The following is a 22,999-nucleotide window of genomic DNA, read 5'->3' as shown; positions in this document are numbered from 1 at the left end:
CTGCACAGCAGATGGGAGGGCAGGAGTTTGGCTTATCCACCCTTTTCAGAAGGGCTGGTTTGGGGCTTTGTGATGCTTAAAAAAATTGTTTTGTTTTGCTCAAAGCAGGAGTTCTATAAAATTAGGCAGCTAAAATGCAGTATACACATTTTAAACCAGTTAAGGTTCAAAATACTCTGGTGATCAACAGTGGTCACCTGATCTGGTGATCAATATCGAAAGATAAAGTCTTTCACATTCTAGCAGCTGCTGTTTTCAACAAAATTAATCAAAATACACTGCATCTGTATGAGACTCTTTTATTAAAAATACATATCATCTGTTTCACATAAAAAGAACCAACACTTAACACAATTTAAAGAAGTTGGACAGGAACTACTTGAAAAAAGACGGGTTCCTGTAATCCCGGAGCACCCAACCTTTACTGCACAAGGTACAAATTAAAATCTTTCTGTTCAAGACCCCAAGTGCTTGTCCTGCACAAGCAGTGCCCAGGAAGGTGCAGCTGGTCAGAGGCAGGGGTGCTAACTGCTCCCCAAAGGCTGTTCCCTGGCAGGCATACCTGCAGGACACATGGGCTCTCTCCCAGTCCAGGGACGCCTGGCACTCCCCAGCCCTGGTGCTGGGCACGATGGCAACCTTAGCAAAAAAAAAAGAAGTTGGAGTGGCACTCAGCTCAAGTGTCACAGGTTGGCCATGTCTTTCTGTAACAAAGGAAATACAGCACAGCACTTCCAGGTAATTTCACTTAGGATTCAGCAGAAACATATTAACAGCATTGATGAAAGAAAACCAGCTATGCTTCGGTGATAGAACATGATGCAACAGTCTGCTTGCTAACTGAAACCTATGCTGGAATCCATTATCTTCTGGAGCCCTACTTTTCATAACTCATTCATCTCTGGCTTTTGGAAAGACACAATTTTCAAACCAACAAGTTATCAGCTTAGGCAGCAGCAAATACTAATTAAAAGTTCTGTGCATAAAAATCAAAGTCAGAATACAAAAGAGCTGTCAGAGGCATCTGCTATTAAAGTGCACAGAGAACAACACTGGCTAAACTTATATTCTTGTAGAAAGCAACAGTTTGCCAGGCTGTCATTCTTGTTCTGGAGATGCTGAAAATTCAGCTCCTTTTTAAGTCACCAAGAGACACATTCATCAATTCTTAAAAATGATCAAAATACTTCACAAATTCAGGCTCAAAGAGTGTATCAGATGCTGACTGTAACATTTACTGGCCAACACATAACTGAAGCAAGGCACAAAGAAGGAAAGACACTGAAGTGATGCAGAAGCAAGATGACATTAAATCCCACACCAGTGGCCCCTTTGCTTTGACCTTACAAGGCATTAAGGGAGACGGGCAGCTAAACCAGCAACAGTGCTGGACAAGCAGATGAACAGTAAAGCAAAGTTCAGTTTTGAAGAGAAAAACTTGGCTTGCATGTCATTACACATGTCCTAATCCCATGCAAGTCATGATCTCATTAAAAAAGATACTTCATACTCTCACACCCTGTAAACCTAAAAGAGTATCATGTTTAGGCCTTTAGAGGCATATTTCCTTACATACTCTTTATTGTCTACAGTGTTAATTCCTTAAGACTTCTGTTAAATCAAGCACTGTGTTAAAGGCCTGGCACTTTACTGACAATGCTGGGAATTATGATAGAGATCAGCTTCCTCCCTCAGTCCACTGAAGTCTGAGATCTGCCAGCTCAAACACGATCTTTCTTTGCATAGTGTTATTTCACAAATTTTAACAGACCAAGATTTGCCCAGTACAGTACTTGTTTCTATTCCTAACACCTAGAGGAGGAAACTAAAGGGTTTTCAGGACCTTGGATGAATCTTCAGAACTGGAATTAAAGAAATTGATTTGTTTTTTTTTTTTAGAAAACCAAATTTATTCTGGGGTTAATGAAATGCAAATATCCACTAAGCTCCAGAATGCCACCAATCAAAACAGCTTTCCTTACTGGGATGACATCTTAAACATAAGATCCTAATTTACCAAAACCTGAGAGAATCAAATGCTTGCTTTAATTATAGCACTCTTCAACTCACTGTCATGAAATTTTCAAGTAATGTCAAAGCCCATATTAAAGAGCTTGGATCCTTAGGTCTCATCTCCTGCTCTGTATTTTAGAAGGCAAAAAGTGATTTAAAGACATCCCAGGTTGGGAATTTACAATCCCTCTTCATCCTTGCAGAGCTACACAGTGAAGCTCAAAAGTTACTCAAAATAGCATCTTATGGAAAATAGGATCAGGAAACTTTCTGCATTTATGAGGTGGCAGCAAGGGAAATAACTCGATTTTAAAATAGCTGAATTTGAAAGGTGTTAAAGAACCAAGCTGAAAAGGTTAATTCTTAATCAGTAATGAAATAAGCTACAGCATGAAAAGTCCATCAACCATAAAGATCAACTATGAAAAAAACACAAGCTCATTGGTCCTTGTATATACACTTTTAAAAAACATCTAGATTAAAAAAACCTCTCCCCAGGGTTATAATTCCCTTTTCAGAGAGGTGTTGTTATAGCTTGTACACAGTGTTTCAAAAGGATCTTTCATAGTCTTCATAATTCTTCATGATTTTCCTAACCTTCCTTGTAGGGAGTGACATTTCTCTCCAGAACTGAACACTTTACATCATACTTGAAAATCCATTTTTAAGAAGGCCTTCAAATAAAACATCCGAGGTTCTAATCACAATTTTTAAATACTAGTGTTTTTACTTTTAATCACAAAATAGATCTTGTGAATTTGCTAACTTAGTAAAAAACAGACTAGAAATAAAATTCACAAAAGATTTCTAGCCTCCAGTAATTCACAAAATGCTATTAGAGCACAGAACAATATTCGTAGTTAAATCAGTTTTATTCCTTCTGACAGCTACATTGAAAATAAAGGGTAATTTGGCACTAATTCTATTACAGAAGTTCCAAAGCAGGTATCTGTATGTGTGTGCAGCAAAAAACCAAAGAACAGTGCACAGAACTGAATTAGTCTGCCAAACACCCTTTTCAGACATCACATATTACAATATGTGGGTCTGGATGAACAAGAAACTCAGTGAATCCCCTACACCCAGTTCCACTGCCTGCATCTGGACAATACACGGGTGCAAGGGTCTTACAATGAGATTGGAACCTAGAAATAGCTTATTAAATCTCAAAGACGTCCAAACCTCCTTTGACATCAGCAAGCAAAAGGATGGATGCATACAATTGTTAGTGTACTGATCTAGCATTAGCAGCAATTGTGACTGTAGTGAGCTCAGAGCCAAAAAATAAGAAAAAAAAAAAAAAAAAGAAGAAAGGTGGTCAAGAAGTAACAAACAGACCAGAACAGCAACAGACTTGCTGAACTCAGGCCTCCATGGCTTTGTGCCTTGGGAAACTTGACCTTACAAAGAATTATGCTCAGTGCAGGGCAGCACAGAGAATCAAGCCTACAATTTTCATGGCTTGAACGAGCACAAGAACTTGGCTTCCAAGGCTTTGTCTCCTTAAGATGAATGTGTCACAACAGGAATGTCGATTTCTACGGCAGAGAGGCGAGAACGTGCGGAGTAGGGCTGAGAGGCATAGCTGTGCATGCTGGGGGCGTGGGAATACAGGGGCTGCCAGAAGGGAGAAGGGAGGCTTTTGCATGCACAGTACCACAGGAACAGCATGATGGAAGTGAAAAACAGACCGCCAGCACTGGCAATGGCAATAAATACAGAGATGTCAAAGCTGAAGATGGGCTCGTATTTCCTGTTCAGATAATTGTTATAAAAAATGACCCAGATGGACGGAATGAGACAAATGGCACAGGCAAGCAGGAACAGGAGGCCGGCCACGAGATGGCAGCCTGCACTGTTTACCAGGCACTTGGCCAGCTTGACGTTTGGCACGGTGGATACAAAGGCCGTGTTACACATGCCAATCATGCACAGGAACAGAGCTGAGACAGCAGTGAACATACTCAGAGGAAGGGCAAACTGAAGAACACGCAAATCCAGCTGATCCACAGCCGTGTACCACTGCGGGTCATAGATCACACAGTCCCTGCTCCCATCAAAGCGCGCGCACTTAATCCAGAGTCCGGTGTAAACCGTCACGTTCCTCTCGTTCTTGTTGTACGTGTACAGTCTCATCTGCCTCCAGTTTGGAAGCAGAACCGCTGCAAGCAGCCCAGCTACCGAGGCTGTTCCACTGAGGAAGGCCAGCACGGTCGCCGCATGAACGTCCCGGCAGCCCATACTTGCCCACAGAGGTTGTCTCCTGCCATTAGAAAGAAAAGTATAAACGAAAACCATGGACACAGGACTAACTACAGTCGATTGTTGATTTTAATAAACTCAGATGACAGCTAGTAGGCACTAACTTTGTGGCACCTTCTTCGTCTGACATGCTTAAGACAGAGGTAACACTGTCTTAAAAACCACTAAATTCATGCTTTAATGAAATGTCAGGTTATTTCACAGACTTATGACTTCTCAGCTAACAGACTGTTGAAGTCGCTGTGTTCAAGATGAAAAAGAAGCACGTTTGAATGTGTGAGTCTACATACAGCCATGATTTAAGTTCACCTGTGCTCAGCTGGCAGCTCCCTGTCTTTAGCCCAGATACAGTATCAGAGTGCATGCTCAGTCCTACCACACTGCTGCATGAGTAAAAGGGAGTTGCTTAAAATCAGCATCATTAGACTGGCAGGGAATGCCTATGTAGGCAGTTATACACATTTTATATAGGCCAAACTGTTGACAAGAGCTGTGAGATAGTGGTGGAGGCTCTGCTGAGTAACTTACTATGAATTTTTCAACAGCAACTCACAGTTCTGCCTCACTACTCCTGCCTTTCAGAATCAACTGTCCAAGCACACAAACAATTACAGAAAGCAGATGACTTTTCAGCTTTCACATTTTCCACTCCAGAGCAAGTGTTAATACTGCTTCCTTTTCAATATTACCACTGTCTGCATACCTACTATAGCCTCTTGTCCATAGAGATGCTGAGAAACAGTTTCAATGATGGGCCTTTACAAAACAAACAAAATCTTAAAAAAATAAAAGACAATTCAAGTTATCAGTTATCCCTTCTCTGCATGATCAAGATATTTCAAAGAAGCCTAATACATAACAGGCACTGAGCATTTACCCCAGAGTGTACTTGAAGCTGGACACTAAGAATTATAGTACCTAAAAATGAAGAGATACTTTGCAAATTCTTACTGAGTGCCATTCAGTTATAAACTCCTCCTGAAATTTCTTCCAGTTTATTACACTGCACTGTTCATATCTATCAAATGTCCAAAGTCATAAACCAATCTCTTAAGTACCAGAAGTTGTGCTTAATGCATATACAGGTAACTGAGTTTCTGTATCACAGAAAGGTTATAGACATGGCTGCAAACAAAAAGGCAACCAGATCTGATCCCTCACTCTTCTTTTATACCTGCTAACATCCAATTACCAGGGAGCTCCAGCTTTCAGGTAAGGAATTCCCATGTATACTGGAAAAACACTAAAAGCATTATCAAGCCATACAGCTAGCCAGCATTTTATTGATTTATAGACAAATAAATGAAGTTCAATTTGTTTCCTAAGAAACCATTAGGCAATTATTTTATGCCATCTAACCCTGAAGAATTGCACTGGAATGTGGACACTTTCATTTAAGTGCTGATCACAGCCTAGATTCCAAAGAAGCACTCTGGAAAGAAATAATGGCAACCACATTTATGCTAAAAACTCCCTTATTTGTCAAAAGGACAGCATCATATTGTTGCTAAGGATAGCTGAGCATGGGCAAGCTTCTCTTCCCATGGCAGTAAACTTTTCAGATGGCAGGTCACTAACAGGAGAGCCCCTGGGTAGGGGGACCAGAGAAGTATTTCCATTATGATTATTTTAATATGATGCCTAACTCTAACTTCAGTAAGGTCAAAACAATCAACTTGCAAGAAAATGGAACTATAACAAATGAACTTCAGGGCTAAATCTAATATTACATCAAATTTTGCTCTCCTCAAGCTTGATGCTTTTGCTCTTCTATAAAGAGCTTGCCTTTACCTGGATAAAACTTCATGCAGACAGGGCACACTCCAAGATAGAGCTATATGTGAACCAGCTGGAATAAACATGAGTGACCATTTTCAGAAACCTGCTGTTTCTGAAAATTCATTTGCAGTAGTAGATTACAGGAAATAGGCATGTTAACCACCATCCCTTCCATCAGGGGAGACCTATCCCATCTTGCAAATACTGCTGGCCTCATGACTGTAATTATTGCTTCAGGTCCCTGACAAAGAGAGTAACAAAACAGGTGTTGTCTTAATTAGATGGCTTCAGTGCACTTACCAGCAGCGTCCTCAAACCAACAGAAACTTTAGCAACTTCTGTAAGTAGCAAAAAGGTGTTACTGCATCTAAGAAACAGAACAAAGAAAGAGTCAACATCACATTTGTTTCATGCAATTTCAGCAACAGCATTTACACTGCAATTCAGGAATTAGGAATATCAGTTATGTTTGCATTAGGCCAATTCCATCACCTTCTACAATTTGCTCTTATTTAACACAACTCAAACGACTTTTTTTTTTTCTTTCTTCAATTTTTTTCTCCAGAGCTTGTTCTCTATCTATTCATCTCAAAAGACAAAGGTGCAAAAAACTGGTTCTCTCATGGGCGTTCCAAGACACAGAGTTTGTATCTTGAATTTTATGTTTTTAGCAAAAAATCCATAAGAAGTCATACAGAATGATTCCTGCAGATGTTAGGTTCCAGGCTGCACTTAACCAGCAGTGAGGAAAGGGTGCAATGATTATTTAATGTCAGAAAACAAAGGACAAACTCTAAACTGTTTATGTATCTTGTGGGTCTTTATTCCTTCCTGCCTTCTACACAAAGGTTTCAAGGAAATTGGAGAAAACCAGGAAACACTGGTAATGCCTTTTCAATGGCTGTCCAGCTTTTCCAGAGGAAAAGATCCTCTTGTGGATTTTCTACCCCCACATCTAAGTCTCAAGATCAAATCTGCAGGTCATAATAGGTAAATCACTTTACTACTGGACAGCATCAGACCTCCAAGTATGTCAATGTGCAACTGTTAAAAGTTACAACCTGCAGCCGAATTTGTTGGGCTAACAGGTGCAAAGAAAGAGTTTATTCTAAACTACCCATAGCAAACCCTGAAATATTATAAAACTCATATATGAATAGGCTCAATCACCTACAAAAACATCAAAGAAATCCTTCTAACAAACTATCTAGGGCAAGAAAGAGATTTTACAACACAGTCATGAACCCTGATTTTTTCACTGAATGAGAAAGAGGGTTTCAGATTTGGAAGCTCATTAATAAGAATGCTATTGCACATAAGACGCAACTGCAGTCACACAGCCTGGAGCAGCAGCTTTTGTTCACCGACATTACTGACGAATTTTCAAGCTTTCTGTGCACTTTGCAGCTGAAGCCAAGATAAACACACAGACCTCCCTCCTCTGCAGGTTCACACCCATGAACAACCACAACAACATAATTAAGTAGGAAATTAGTGCAGGCAAACAAAGCTGTCAGAGGGAGCTGTGCCCAGCCCAGGAGTCCCTCCCATTAAATGATGAAACTTGTGTTGTAATAAACAGATTCAGAGCAGCTATGGAATATTCCCCAATACCCATCTCGTTTTTGCAGAAATGGAGTTTCTTTTGGTTTTCTCTTCCTCTCTTTAATCCATCTGATTTTACTGTCTAATCCTGGTGGTGTTGAACAACCAGGGATCTCAATCACTTGTCAGCTAGTTGTCCAAGGGAAGAAAACACACTTTGGCCAGATAAAACCCTGCCTTGCCTTAGATTCTTGGCTTCAGCTTCTTCCATCCCAAGGATTTTAAAGCTGTACTGTGGAAGGCTCTTCTATCTGAGCCACAGAAGCCACCATTCCTAACAGCACCCCTTAACAGGGACAGATTTTACCCCCTATTCTAAAGATCCATGCTGCTGTAAAGAGATGCTGGGTGAAGCTGGTTAAAAACTAGTAAGTCATTAAAGGCCCACAAGAAAAAAAAAAATGGGGAAAAAAGACAACAAAAGGACATTTACTATAGACATAATTCAGAATTTAGTAAAACCAGCTCTGTTCCCTTGCATGGCCTTGAGAAGCCCACGGTCTGGGAAGCATCACTGTTTTGTAAAGCCCTGTAGGAGACAAGTCACAGTATAATTCTTCAATACAAATTACTGCCCGACTATCCACAACAGCATGAGCAGTTCAACATTTTTCACGACTTTTGGCTAACTGGCCACCAGAACCGGAGGCCTAAAGCTCGCCAGTTTCAAGGGACTGCCTCAGAACCACTGCCATCACTCTGATTCTGGGAATCAATCATGCAGTTCCACGTTCTACAAAACTCCTTTTAAAATTAAATATAGATGTACCGGGTTAGAATTAACGATCCTAGCTAAAAAATTAGGACTTCCAAGAAAAACTTGGAGCAGGGGTAATTATTTTACCGACTGAATCGGAAAGAGTAGCTGACGCACGGAGAGAACACACAGCGTCCCCCCGGGGAGCGCCGCCGATCCCCGCCCGCGACAGCGACCCCGGACTCGCGGGGGAGCCGAGAAGCGCCGCGGGCCCGGGCTGGCCATGCCGGGGCCGAGCCCGCTCCCCGAGCCCGCTCCCCGTGCCCGCTCACCTCGCTCCCGCGCTCAGGAGGCGCCATGGCCGCCGCTCCGGCCGCGGAGCCGCCGCGCTGAGGGGAGGCCGCGGCCGCGCGGGGCCTTGTGGGGCGGGGCGGCGGCGCCGGCGCAGTGCGGGCTCGGCTCTCGGCCCGGCTCAGCTCGGGTCCCGGCAGCCCTGCCGGGCCCGCCCGCTCGGCGCTCTCCGCTCTCCGCCAGCCCGGGCTGGAAACGCCGGTGCTCTAACACACGTCCCTGCGATAAGGCAGCTGACTGCAGCTCCGAGGAACCCGACTGTGGCGGGCAGCTGCGGCCCACGGCGGACAGCTCCAGTAAACCATGCTGCCTCTCAGGCCAAACACACCCCCAGTACTCCTTAACCTCAATCATTAAGACCGGAAAGTTTGGAAAAAACAAAGTGCTTCTTTCAGCTATGAAATAGCCTGCAGAAAAGGAGGCTCATGGGTGATGATATCACTGTACAACCCTCTGAAAGGAGGTTATAGACAGGTGGGGGTCGGTCTTCTCTCCCAGGCAACCAGTGACAGGCTGAGAGGAGATGGCCTCAGTCTGTACCAGGGCAGATTCGGATTGGACATCATGAGGAATTTCTTCACAGCAAGGGTAATGGGCTGCCCAGAAAGGAGGAGGGTAGAGGTATTTCAGGAAACACTGAATGCCATGGTCTAGTTGACAAGGTAGTGTTTGATCATTGGTTGGACTCAATCTCACAGGTCTTTCCCAACCTAATTCATTCTGCAAGTCTGTAAGACAGACGGTTAGCATCAGTGAAAGCATATTAGCCCTGAACACAGTAAAATTAGAGGAAAATCACAGTGAGAACCAATACCAATGATAAAATAGATGCATTATTGTGGAGGGATAGAATGTAAGAGAATAGTGCAGAAGGCAATGTCACACCTGAGGAGTTGCAGCTGTACCAATCACCAAAGATTAGGAACAGGCCTGCCCTTAACAGGCCACAGCTGTGTCCAATAAGATGCGTGCTACAAAAGAGCGGGTTAGAGGGGTGAGGAGAGAGCTGGAGTTTGTTGTCTGTACTGGGAAGAAGAAGGAGTCAGTTCTGTGACAAACTGCACGTGAGAAATCACCCAGAAGGTATGCCACTTTTGTAATAAGATGACAATGCATTATGACAAACCATACCTTTCCTTCCAGTTACTACTTTAACAAAATCCAAAGAAGCAAGGTATGATACATGTATTACAAAACAAAACCAAACTAGAAGGCTTTGATGTATTCAATCTTATTTTGCTTTACAAGCAATTTAATAGCTTTGAAGTGGAAAACACCCTGACAATAGAGGACTTTGAATTTTTTTAAAAATTAAAATGTGAGTGTGCCTTCTTGTAATATATAATCTAGAGCACTAATTTATTTCCAAAAATGTACAGTTCTGTTGAGAAAAAGCCGTTTTCTTCACTGAAATGTAACATAAACACAATAACTCCATAAAAGGAGAGAATCACAAATTAAGCATGGGAATTTGAAATCAGGATTTATACAACTAAGGTGATTACAGTAGGCACCAGCAGGTGCAAAAAAACCCTCCAACATCAGTCTTGCTTTTTGTGCTCTTACAAGTCACTTCCTAGGAGCCATTTATATGTGTTTTCCTTTAAATCCTTTAAACCAACAAAGCCTGTCACAATAGCAGAACTTAGGTTCACCTCAGAAGGCCCAGACCCTGGAAAATTCCTCCATTAGGAACTTCCCTTGGTTCTTTTGATGCCCACAGGATATGCAGAGTTGTTGAACTTGCTCCTTCATGCAAGTTATATTCCCTCCATTCCTTTCACTAGGCAAAAACATTCCAGAGATCATCAGTTGTTAAGCAGTGCTTTGATCTTTACATGCTTTGGTCTTTACATTGTTGAGCTTTGTAGCAAACATAAATAAAAAAACCCCTTGTCTCTTTCCCAACTGTGCCCTACCCACGTGCCTCAACAAATGGAGGGAAGCAGGCAGTGAGGGAAGAGGGAACAATTAAATGGAAAGTCAGCACAACAAAGGTTTCATGTGCATAGTTAAAATATTAGAATGTGCTGGATCCATTCAGGAATGTCAGCTTCTATTCATTTGTTCTTCTCTGGAAGTTTGTAAAAGCAGGAGTTTCTTTTTCCGATATTCTTCATTCGCCTGCTCTGCTTGCTCATCTATGGATTTTCTTAGACATGTTTTGAGTTCTTCAATTCCTTCTCCAGTATATGTAGATACAGGAATCACCTCTCTGAATTCAAGAGTATTTTCTGGAATCATTTCTTCCTCTAGTAAGTGAAAGAAGTCTGAAAAATTGTATTGAAAGTGTTAGTACAATCCCCAAATACTGTATCACTACAAAGCCCATAAAATCCCATTAAATGTAGAAAATAAACCTTAATAAATTAGTTATAAACATAGCTGCAATTAATATACATACTATCTGCACAATTAGTCTTCTCAAATCTCAGAAGACAAGCACTAATATGGCAGTTATACTATTCTTAATGCTGCCATGAGAAGATTCTATACACTTTCAGTGAGCACAAAGAAATCCCAAGTTGCAGAATATGAGAGAATATGGCCTTAAGCTTTTCTGGTTTCTACACTCCAGGAAAGAGAAAGCAATTCACCCCAATGCAATTGGAAGACTAAAATAAACCTACATAGACCTTTCCAGAATTTTCTCGTGTTTATGCCAGAATCACATGACAAATGGTACATGTGTCAGTGCCTGTGAGGGGACCTTCTGTGCAGGTTGCTGTTATTCCAGACACCTAGACTGGAAACTTACTCTCTCATATCATGGTTGGGAAAGATCATCTGGGATATCTCTATTTTATTACAACCTTTTCCAAACAGTGAAGCCATTACAAATGCATATAAACAGAGCTCTTAATGCAGGAAGTTATTTTAAACATATGTTCAAATAATAAATTTAATAGCTGACTTCAGTTTCAAACAGCTCTCTGCCAATGCAGAGTTATCCATATGAAATCTTACTACTACTTTTGATGAAAGTTATTACTGGAATTTCCTTTACCCTGAGGGTTCTCTAGTTGTGTCATAAGTTCATCCAAGTTATCCTTTGCACAAGGCAAATCCATTTTATTGATGGCAAGAAGTGCAGGCTTTGTTACAAGTTCCTCTTTGTACAGCTCCAGTTCCTTAAAAGAAAAGTAAATTTCCCTTAGTAAGTATCTGTAGTTTAACAAGTGCTACTTTCAATTTTCTCTTGCATTTAATTGCCTAAATAGCCCTTCTTGTCTAAGCAGCTATGAGTTTGACTCAGGTGCTCAAGGCTGATATATTACAGCACAGAAGAAAATAATGTTCAGTGATTCATTTTTTTGCTCAAAGACAGATGTCAGGTAAACAGGCTAGCTCAATTCTGAAATGCCAGCTACAGAAAGAATGAGAGTTTTGGTTTCTGTTTATACTGACATCTATGAACACAAAATCAATTTCAGAAAAACTTCAGACCTATAAAACATATAAGAAAATACTTTGTAGAGTGTTATAATTCTTAAATATTTTAATATTAGAAAATCCCAACCTGAATAAACTAAAAATAAGCAGCAATACCTAAGATGTATAAGATTTGTCAAAATTTTAAAATGACATAATATGTATTATTTGAATCAGAAGCATAGTTAAGAGGTGGAAACAGTGAATGTCTGCAAGGCTGGGGCCTGATGTTGGTCTATGCAGTAAGGGCATCAAGGCAGGGCTTTAACTCTAACCACACATTTCTACTTCTTAAAATGCTACTGGACTGGGGAACTGAATATGATGTGTCTTTTTACCTTTACTTGACTGTAAGAAATATCCCACATGCTGCATAGATTAATCAATTTTATTAATAATTGGTACCCAATATAAACTAGAGCAGTTTAACATGGACAAGTAAAAATAAAAACTTCATCATTTTGGAGAATCTCTTTGGTCACTGGCTTTATATTATAAATCCAAAAGACACCCTAACATTTGAATGTTTCTTGATCAAAACTGAGCCATTCTCTTGACTCAACACATAACTACAGCTGTCACATAGTAAAATGAGAACTTACCTTTGTTAGAAGCAATATCGTTTCAAAGGCTGTTCTGAACTGAGTCTTCATAGACAGCTGAAACCCAGAAATATCAACCTGAAAAAGTTACACAAAAACAAGTTTTGTGGTGTAAAATTTTGTTACAGTATCAAAGTACTCTCAATCAACTGTTTTGCCCTGGAATGTCCATGGCAACTCCTGGGCAAACAACAGCAACTAAACAGCACAGAAACATCAGACACTGCAGGCACAATCTGGTTAATTCTCATATAGTGTTTCTCAAAGGCCTGTTTTTTAAACTTATGGGAATCTCACAGAAAAAAAAACATACTTTTGTTATGCTTGGAACACTTCACTATTCTAAATTAATCAGAAATTTTCAATGATAAATTCTGTTTAAGAACTTAATTTATCATTAGTCATTTGAGTGGTCCATTCTGTAAACAAAATTACAGCTATATTTATAACAATCACACAAATTAGAAATTATTTTCTAAATTCCAACTACATTGCAATTAAGATATATTTTATTTATTACACTTTGATTTCAATAAACTGTAAATTTTATTTAACTTACAACTAAGAGAAGCTGTTTGGTTCTCTCTACATGTTTGAGAAATTTGTGGCCCATTCCTTTGTTTGCATGTGCACCTTCAATCAGTCCTGGGAGATCAGCTACTGAAATCTAGGAAAACAAAAGTTTCAAACAAAATATTTCCAGTGAGCAAACCCAAGGGCTTTAAACTATCAACAGTGATTATCCCTATACATGAACAAAAGAACCCAGACAAAGTAACATGCATTGGCTGTTTCAATACATTTACAATCTATCATTAGAAGCAGATTAAACAAAATGCTGCTATTACACAGACCTGGTGCTCCTCATGTCCCCCATTTTTTATAGCTGTCTGCAAAGTACAAAAATAGAGGGTAATAATACCTCAGCAGAGATCTTACAAAATGTAACTATGACCTGAGAATAAAACAGACTCTGATAGGTGAGCAGCTTAGGCTATCACATTTCTATAGAATTCAAACTGTCACTGAGACAGCAAATAAAGTCTTTTCCTTGTGGCTACAGACTATCATTAATCCAAATACAAACCCACTTAACACTGCTCCCCTGAGCATGAGCAGCTACAAGAATTTGATTTCTGCTCTTTAGCTCAAATGAGACTTTGATTAATCAATCTGCTTCCAGACAGAGCCCAGCAAAGACTCCTCAATGGACAGGGACATTGTCACTTTCTCTGCTGGTTGAGAGACCTGTTGGACAGCTGAGGCAGACCAAAAAAAAAGCAGAATGATAATGAAACCCCCAAAATGGCACTCAGTAAGTCACAGAAAGCTAAGACAGAGAGTGAAGTAAAGAAGAGCAAAGGTAGGGTCTTCAAATCTATCTAATGCCAATTTAGACAGGAACTGGATTCAACTGAACTATCCCTGAAGCCAGCATATCATAAAATTTCCAGTGTGCTACTTAGTGCAGAAGGGGGCTCAGATACTCTGGTAGAAAATATAAGTGATTCTGCTAGTTTTCATGATCTGGTACTGAGACCTGAAACCCAACTCTGCTCAGGTCCTCTGCTTCTGTGTCTTTATTATTTTTTCCACGCAGTAATGACAGCACTGGGAAACTTGCACATACTTTCTTTTTTATATTGTACTAAGATAAAATGAGCAAATTCTCACACATCTCTTTAAAAATATCAATGTTCTTTAGGAAAAAATGAATCATTGTCCTTTGAGTGATACAGAAAAGACACCTCAATTATTGCTGCTAATTACATGGTTTATGTTTTGGTTTCAGCAGTTGCAATATGGAAAGTACTTCCTCTTACCCCAGAGGTTCTCCATGATCACAGCCCTTAGTTCCCTTGACTTTAGGAAACAAGTATTTTGTCCATATAGTTCCTATATAGCCCCCAACAGTGTGGTATAAAAACCATAAACTGTAGAAATGGCCAACAGGAAGGATCACTGGCTATGACAAGAAAAAGACTTCAGAAAAGAAAGTCAGGAGTGCAAGTAGATCTCTTGCTGGAGAAAAATACACCAGTATGAGCAAGAGATCCTCATTCATGGTAGACAGTTTTTTGAAATGGCTATGAAAAATCCTGTTTATTTGCAGCACAGCTTTCCAGGATAAACTACCCTAAACTAGCAGATTAAATGAATATTAAAAAAAAATTCCCTCAGACATATTGCATCTCTGCAGGGAAGCAGACAAACTAGACTCACTTTCTTTAATACACAGTTTACTTGAAGTTTGTTAAATTAAGGTTTCAAGCATCAGCTACTGAATCTCCCTAGCATTAGTGGTTCTGAAAGCAGAAACAATAGTTTTTTGTCTTTTCATATCTGAGGGTTATGTTTTTCTGGTTAACTCATCTGAAACCCTTTTATGCACTTGCCTTTTATCTTGAAAATGATGAGTCCAGTGCTGCATGTATCATACACTTCAAAAACAAAGTAAAAGCACATCAAAGAAGATTCAAGCTTGAGGAATGAAAATGTTTGCTGCAATTTTTAAGTGAAGCTGGGGTCCAAAATCTATTAGCCTCTCTAGTCTCATTTAACACTGGTTTCTCCATCAGTGGATACTGTAGAAAGGATTCCAGGCACCACAGAATTAATCTGACAACTTGTATCTGAAGAAGCTGGGTGGAACAGAGCTCACAAAAATTCAAGTGGTAGGGCCATAACTCCAGCAGTCTTTCACAACCACAGGTTATCAGAAAAGGAGCTGGTCCCAGCTGCCTCACCTCTCAGGTAGTGCACTATCCTGGCTGTTCAGGTAATCACTATCACACAACACTATTTCAGTTTTAATTCAAAAACCCAACCCACTAAACAAAAAAACCTCTACACCCCCAAAACCAAACCAAAACAACAAAAATGCCACAAAGACAAAAAAAACCTAAAAACAAGTTAGAACAGCCAATCTTTAAAGTCATAACAAGAAGTTATGGTGGCAGGGCTATAATCACAAAACTCCCTGTCATTCACTAATGTAGACCTTCAGCTATTGGACAAATCTGCCATTATTTGCATTCTGAAAATTACTCACTCAGTCCAGAGCTCTCTGTACAAGCAACTTGCAAGGAATTTGCTTCTTTTAAATAAAAATAACAGGCTGATTTCTGAAAAAAATGATTTTTTTCCAAGTCCTAAACTTTTAAGAGTACACTAGGACACAGCAATCTCAATTCCATAAACAATTTCATATCTCTAAGATGGTAAGCCAGGATTAGAACCACAGAAGGAAGGGAAGGGAAAATGAGAAGCCATTTATTAAAGTGCCTTGAAATAAGCTCTACATCATAATACTGTATTTGGTTATGAAACTCTCTTATTATTACTTCATAAAACAGTATTTTTTCACAACTCCTGTTAAGCCCATGCAATTTCATTTGACATGGATACACATATAAAAATTACTACAAGTTTTCATTCTCCTTCTGAAATTCTGTTAAGCAACATAAGTAGTCACTCCATATAACTTTAACAAACAATCAGAGTGAGGTTTCATACCAACCTGCTTATAATCTGCATACATGATCTTTCCTAGTTCAGGCTGTATTGTTGTGACTGTGGCAAGAAGGAAGACAACAAAATTGGTTTCAACATTTAAAAAAATGTTAAACTTACAAAACATTTAAATATTGTAGAACTTTCCCAGTGTATTTAAATTAAACAAATGTGCAGTAGCAAAAAAAAATTTAAAAAAGGAAAAGGAATAAAGAAAAAGCAAAATAAGATAGATGAAAATTAGGCCAAAAAAATCCAGTGCTTCACTAAGTCTTATCTCTTTCTGCAGTTCTGCCCTAGTCATTCCACAATGGGAACAGTGAAGGTAGAGAAGTCTCAGACACAAAAACTATTACCTAGACTATGGATTAGCTTCCAAACAGGGATAAAACAATGAAAGATAAAGTGAGATTGGACTCTTCAAACTGAGAAAAGGCTGTAGAGAATTGGGAATGGTGCAAAAAGGTCAGTAGGAATTACTGGTACTTGCACTCTTTAATTAAAGAAGTTCAGATACTAATTTGAACTTACTGATAGAAAAAAAATAAAAAATTTTTGTCTGTTTTTCAGTGGACAGATTAAAATGCCAAAATCTTCTCTGTTGCAAGTGACAGCAAGTTCTAAGGAATACAAGATGTTCAGGCAAAGGAACTTGACAGTATATACTCTGTAGATTGAAGATATTACACACCACAGAGAGTCTCAGTTGCAATAAAAGGGGCTGAGACAAAAATAAATGGTAAATAGAGCCTGCATTAACAGGTTGAAGCATTATGGGGTGTATACATGAAAAACTGAAATGGGTAAAGAACTGGACATTGAGGTAGCAAATATCTCCTTGAAGTATTTCTTATAATTAAAAAGGCAGGCAACATTGCTACCCTATTCTTTATAATGAACTTTTACTATAAGCAAGTCAGCAAAAAGACTCCTTTTCTTTCTCAGGAAATATTGCTGCTCTAAAAATAAGAGTAGGAACTTACATGCATAATTTGCTATCTCAGGTTTGGCATGAGAAATCTTGCTTAACAAGGATGACTTTCCTGCATTTGGAAACCTAGAAGAAAAGTCAGGATTAATACACTGAATAAAATAAACACCTACATGATTCCTGTGTATTTATTTCCAAATATGCTCTTCGATGCTATCAACTCACTTTTGCACTCATTTACTCAGACTATGTTTTTTTTAACAAAACAAACAAGCCCCAGATCATTATGATTTACTTTTTGACATCAAATCTGAATAATTTTTCTAAATCCAACATCTAAATCCAACATCCTTCTAAGGATGCAGGCAGGAGAGTTATGTAAATACAGATGTAATATATTTAAGGGAAATCTTTCAAAGTCACTCAGACAGAAATACAGCATTACCATCCAGGTACACTTGGATTCACTCTTCATGTGCTATAGCTAATTTTGTAAATTATGCTTCCATTCTAAAAATCTGTCATGCAAATATATCTTACCAGCTGGATTTACAGTCTCTCAGCATACACATCAGAGTTTACAAAGTCTACACTATAAGCACCAATGATACCTATGCTAGTTTAGCTAACAGAGCAAAGCAAATGTGAACTCAGAGAGAGTGGTTTTAAGGCAGCTGTATGAGGGATCCTGAAATTAGTCCTAACCTACCTGTTCCTTTACCAAGGAAACCTAAAAGAACACCAAGGAGCTGGTCTGTGCACACCTGTCTGTTATAACATTTTCACTTTACAAGGGATATCCATACCTGCATCCTACAACAAGTGTTCCTTGAGAGATACACCAGCTTCTACAAAAGCTTCTTCACAGAATACATCTACCCACTGAAATGAAAACCTAAGTTAAGACTGAAATTGTAACACCCGCTTGTTTTAAAGATTAACCTGAGCTGGAAAAGGCACAATAGCTTTGACGCATGTGAAACTTGAAATTAATCCTGACACCCGAGGATAGACTACAGTCCTTATTCTTAGCACATACTCCACCCAGAAAGTCCACACAGGACTTGTGTTCCAATCAAATTCATAAATATTCATCTCAGAATGATCAAAGAAAACTCTGTCTACAGGGAACTCAACACAGTCACAAGATACAAAGGCAGGTGTCCCACAGAAAACCAAATAGTCTCTACTTGAATGCATGGAGAACCATGGCCTGTTAACAAGGCTGGTACTATACTGTAGGCCTTTATAAAGGGGCTGCACACAAATCTTTCTTAAAAAAATGAAAGCAACCTAATGGCTCTTGTTATAAATAGGGAAACTACTGAGTGCAGTTTTCATACACTCTGATGTTGAAAGGTGCCTTAAAGACATTCCACAAGGTTACTCGGGTCATATCCTTGAGAAAGCACTTTGTTTCCACTGAAGTAGATTGTGTTCTTTGAAGTTTAAATTGCAACCTAGACTAACACATCACAACCTGTACCCAAACTTGATGGGCCTTTCTCAAGTCTACATAGTTTTTTTTTTACCTGATCTAATAGCAAACCACTCACAAAAAAGGCAAAAATAGCAAACACAAAGAGATCAAAGTACAACCACAACCATTGGAGGCTGATTCATACTCTCAATAAGAAAATTATATGCTTCTCTAATTGACTGATAATGATTTTTGTGTCCATTTTGAAGGCAAACTGTCAGCTGAAATACAAGATTAAAGAAGCACCACCATCATAAAACTCCTGTGCTTTCACACTGATCAAAACAAGAAAAAAAATCTGTCATGTAATTACTGAAGACCACCTGAAAATTGCATAACTTTAGAGAAATTTTATACTGTCAAAATTATTTGTAATAAAAAAGAAAAATATAGTTAGTCTATCAACCTGTCTTCAAGTTTCCATTTTTTATCCATGCTGTCTTCAAGTTTCCATATTTTATTGGTATATACCAGCAAAACTACTTCCACCTCAAACCCATCATTTCATGTTTCCTATGTTTTTTTATTAATAAGGACCACAGGGCTGATTTATGTTAGCAGATGCTGAATAGAACAACAGTTGTACTGCACTACAAGTGTAGGCTGTTGAAAGCTTTCTCCAAATAAAAATATATTTATCTGCATTGTTATAAAAGAGCAACATGGACATGCAAGTCCTCCTGTTCTAGTTTGTAATTACTTCCTTCCAACATTACAAGCTGGTTTTTTGGGAGAGTAGGAAACATAGCCTTTGGCATTCTCTTCAGAATTGCTGCTGAAAGGATCTACTTAGGCCAGTGCCATGAAGGTAAACATGCAATATGAGTGTTCTTGGCTCTGTTTTGCACCTCCTACCTACTTAATAAATATTGTGCTAATAATATTGTGGCCATCACCACAACTGCTAAATACAATTATATTACTAATTATGTATTACCCTGATTCATGAAGCCCTTCACTTATCAAAACATAATGGACACTTTCAAATGTTAAAATTAATTTTAATAGCTTTAAACTCAATCTGATTTTTTCAAACTGCAAATAACTTAGGTGACAATGCAAATGTACAATTAACACTCATCATCCAAACACCCAAACTTCTTTGAAATCAAATTTGAAATGTACTACTTTGTTTTCTAATATTAGTTTTCAAACTACTGTACTTACCCAACTAAGCCAACATCTGCTATAAGTTTCAAATCAAGGTGAACCGTTCTCCTCTGACCTTTGCAAGGCAGAAAGTTTGTAGCCAAAGAGCCTCCAAGACCTCCACGAGCTGCTAAGAATCTCTCTCCTGCTGCATTAAGCTCTCCTGAAAATAAATTTGTTAGTGAAAAAACACAATCCCTTGCAGTAGCTCACTTGTGATTTTCCATTTAAATGTCTCCAGTTATAAGACAATTTTGTGTACTCTTCCTTGCAAGAACTGTGCCCTCAAGGTGATAGTGAATTTCCTTGTCTGGCAACAAATGAAAGCCATCACACCCAGTATTCTTCTCTGTCATACAATCAGTCACCTCAAGAAAACTGCAGACAGGCACATGGCCAAGATGGAGGTTCTGAACCCTCCAATATTTAATTCAAGGATGCAAGGAAAAACATTCATTGATAGAGATGTGGCTCCCTTCAGATGGCTCATATTTTTCCATTAAGATGCAGACTATGATATCTTCCTTAGGGTTAAAATAATTTAAAAAAAACAAAAAAAAGAACAACACTTTAATATCTTTAGCCCCATGATATGCCTGCATCATAAACAAATCTTGCAATACATCCAATGTAGTTAAACATCCAAACCAGGGCAATTTGGGAATTTAGTTTTAATTCTAAACAGTCTGAAAAGAAAAAACTCTGAGAAACTGTGAAGGAACCATTGAGAGCTATTCCAAGAGTATTGAAAGAGATCCTCCTGGTGAGTAAAAAACAGAAATGCATTTTAAGTAACCTATAATTCAGCAAGGATCTTTGTCTTTGGAGCATTTTCATAGTTCAGTAAAGATATAGGGACACTTGGGTTTATGGAGACATAACTTATGTGAGTCATGAATGGTTCTGTGGAGCATCAGTATGGCTTCCAGCCTTTAACACTTGTTTCCAACAGCAAAGGACTTGTATGTAGTGATACAAATCAACTACTCCTAATTTCTGGAAGGGGTCCCTGCTTTTCCAACAGTTTTTACAGTGTATTTGTCAACTCTTTGCCCAAACAGAAAACAAAGAAAAACATAGACATATTTTGGAAAACCTCTACCCTTAAAATATCCTACTATTAGAAATTCACCAGATGTTCTCAAAAAACGTGACAAACATTAGATACTTTAAAACTAAGCAAAGGTTCTTACCAATCTGCTTGCCATCATCGTCAACAACTGAAATTCCCAAAGGCACATGAACTTCGCAGTCTTTTCCTTTTTCACCTTTTAGAGCTTTAACACTGGGAGAAATTAAACCAGGCTTAGTACTTTAGGCTGACATTTTGCTTTCTGGAAAAGATGTAAATAACAACTTCCATTAAATAGATTCTTACCTGCTGTTGGCTCCTGTTCCAGCTACAAATCGCTTCTGGGGATATTTCTCTCTAATGCTCTTTAAGGTAGTCCTTTCTCGGGCGACGAACCAGACATCACCACCTCTTCCTCCTTCCCCTCCCAGGTTAGGATAACCCATTCCACCGGTTCCTCCTCGCACATACACCCGCAAATCGTCTATGAAGTTGCTGTACTAATAAAACAACAGTTTCAACACCAGTTAATTACCTTCTCTTTATATTTCGCTTCACAGAATCGTGAGTTTCATGGCAATAGATGAAACTTCAGAAAGCAGAGCGTATAGTTTTTAATCAATGTTCGCCATGGCTTCCCCGGCAGCGACCCCTCACGGCGCGCAGGGCCCCGGGCCGGCCCGGGCCGGCGGAGTCCCGCGTGTGCCGCCAGGGCGGGACATCGCCGCCGGGCCCCGAGGGCGCTGCGGGCAGCCCGGGCGGGACGGGAGGGGACGGGATGGGACTGCACCACCGGCACACGAGCGGGAACTCCAGGAGAGGCCCCGCAAGCGGGACCGCGGCTCCCCGCCAGCCCTCCCCGCCACCCGGGCGCCGCCTGCGGCACCGTCCCCACCGCTCCCCGCGCCGGCCGCACTGACCTTCCGCAGCACCGCCGCGCCGCACCGCACCATGGCGGGGGCAGCCTCCGCCGGGCCCGAGCCCAGGCCAGGCCCGTGGCTGTGCAGAGGGCACGGGGTAGGAGGGCGGGTGAGCTCCGGGCACCGCACGGCGGCAGCGCAGAGCCGGCCCCGCAGACGCGCAGGCGCGGCCCGGCCTGGCGCGGTCTTGGGCTCTCCCCGGCGCCGCTGCTGCTGCTGAGGGGCCGGCGGCCGCTCCGAACCCCGGCGGCTGCTCCGAGCCCCGGCGCGGCGGGGCCGGCCCCGCTGCCTGGCACGGCCGGGCCTCGCTCCTGACACGGCCGGGCCCGCGCCTCGGACCCAAGGGCGGCAGCGAGGCCGAGACCCGCAGGGCCAGAGGGAGTTAACAAATCGCCCGGAGAGTTACAGACGATGAGAACGGGTCCTGCCTCTCCAGTGAAACAGGCCTCGTAACCTCAAAGGCGGGACCCTGGGCAAAGGAACACCTGGGCGTTTATTGCGCATTCCTGTTGAGTCGGCTCCTGCTATGTCCCTGGCCATCTCTTGTCATCTGCTGTGTCTTCTGTCCCCTGGCTGGCACCACAGGTCCCCGTACCCTTTGTAATGCAAGGGATTGGTGCCAGTTCATGGGCTTTAGAATCCCGCAGTAGGAGGTGGCGACCACCAGTACACCAAATGAAAAGAAGACTGAGCATGTGGACTAAATAGTATAGGGAAGGAAATAACAATTTAAGCAAAAGAAGATAGGATGGTAATAAATTACTAGATAACTTGTAGCCAATAAACTGTGACTTTGCTTGCTAAAATGTATATATATATAGTGTAAAGTTTTGAGAATTGCTACGGTTGATTTGTGGAAATCTTCCACCTTGCACCCTGTGCAGAATAAACTGTCTCCTTTGGAAAGGAGAGATTTGAAACCTGGATCTGCCTGTATTTAGAGAGCCTCTAAATTGGCAGCAACAGGAGTACCTGAGAGGAGAGCCCCAGCTGCAGGAGCAGCTGGGTTTTGGTGAACAGCAGCGCTCTCCAGTAGCGTGTTCTCCTTGGAACCTGTGTGCTGGCTCGAGACAGCATCTGCTGTTGGCTGTCCCCATGCAGCCAGACCCTTTAAAAGTTATTGGTCAAATTGCTGGTGTGCCCTCCCTCCAGAAACTGAGTCCTAATCTTTATATTATGCTAATTTTCAGGAT

At 40.5% G+C, this 22,999-nt stretch overlaps 2 protein-coding genes across 4 annotated transcripts; both read right to left on the bottom strand.

Moving 5' to 3' along the window:
• Window positions 1-283: 283 nt before the first annotated feature.
• Window positions 284-8,791, bottom strand: CLDN12 (claudin 12). 2 transcript variants are annotated; one of them, XM_064704271.1, is made up of 4 exons: window positions 8,689-8,791; window positions 6,355-6,421; window positions 4,979-5,051; window positions 284-4,276 (listed from the first exon to the last, which is right to left on the bottom strand). In XM_064704271.1, exon 4 carries the CDS (start codon window positions 4,252-4,254, stop codon window positions 3,517-3,519), a length of 738 nt encoding a protein of 245 aa, XP_064560341.1. In that variant the 5' UTR covers window positions 4,255-4,276; window positions 4,979-5,051; window positions 6,355-6,421; window positions 8,689-8,791; the 3' UTR covers window positions 284-3,516. The 2 variants fall into 2 exon arrangements, with proteins under 2 accessions (XP_064560341.1, XP_064560340.1); XM_064704270.1 differs by lacking the exon at window positions 4,979-5,051.
• A 1,136-nt stretch (window positions 8,792-9,927) lies between these two features.
• GTPBP10 (GTP binding protein 10) lies at window positions 9,928-22,033 on the bottom strand. 2 transcript variants are annotated; one of them, XM_064704269.1, is made up of 10 exons: window positions 21,807-22,033; window positions 21,193-21,381; window positions 21,008-21,099; window positions 19,833-19,977; window positions 17,238-17,311; window positions 16,262-16,314; window positions 13,301-13,408; window positions 12,742-12,819; window positions 11,715-11,838; window positions 9,928-10,977 (listed from the first exon to the last, which is right to left on the bottom strand). In XM_064704269.1, exons 2-10 carry the CDS (start codon window positions 21,330-21,332, stop codon window positions 10,757-10,759), a joined length of 1,035 nt encoding a protein of 344 aa, XP_064560339.1. In that variant the 5' UTR covers window positions 21,333-21,381; window positions 21,807-22,033; the 3' UTR covers window positions 9,928-10,756. The 2 variants fall into 2 exon arrangements, with proteins under 2 accessions (XP_064560339.1, XP_064560338.1); XM_064704268.1 differs by having other exon boundaries at window positions 21,193-21,386; window positions 21,807-21,969.
• Window positions 22,034-22,999: the final 966 nt, after the last annotated feature.

This window comes from Zonotrichia leucophrys, chromosome 2 (genome assembly GCF_028769735.1).
Source record: "Zonotrichia leucophrys gambelii isolate GWCS_2022_RI chromosome 2, RI_Zleu_2.0, whole genome shotgun sequence".
Lineage (NCBI taxonomy): Eukaryota > Metazoa > Chordata > Aves > Passeriformes > Passerellidae > Zonotrichia > Zonotrichia leucophrys.
Note: the sequence above shows the minus strand (reverse complement) of the source record. Positions and strands in the feature narration are given on the sequence as shown.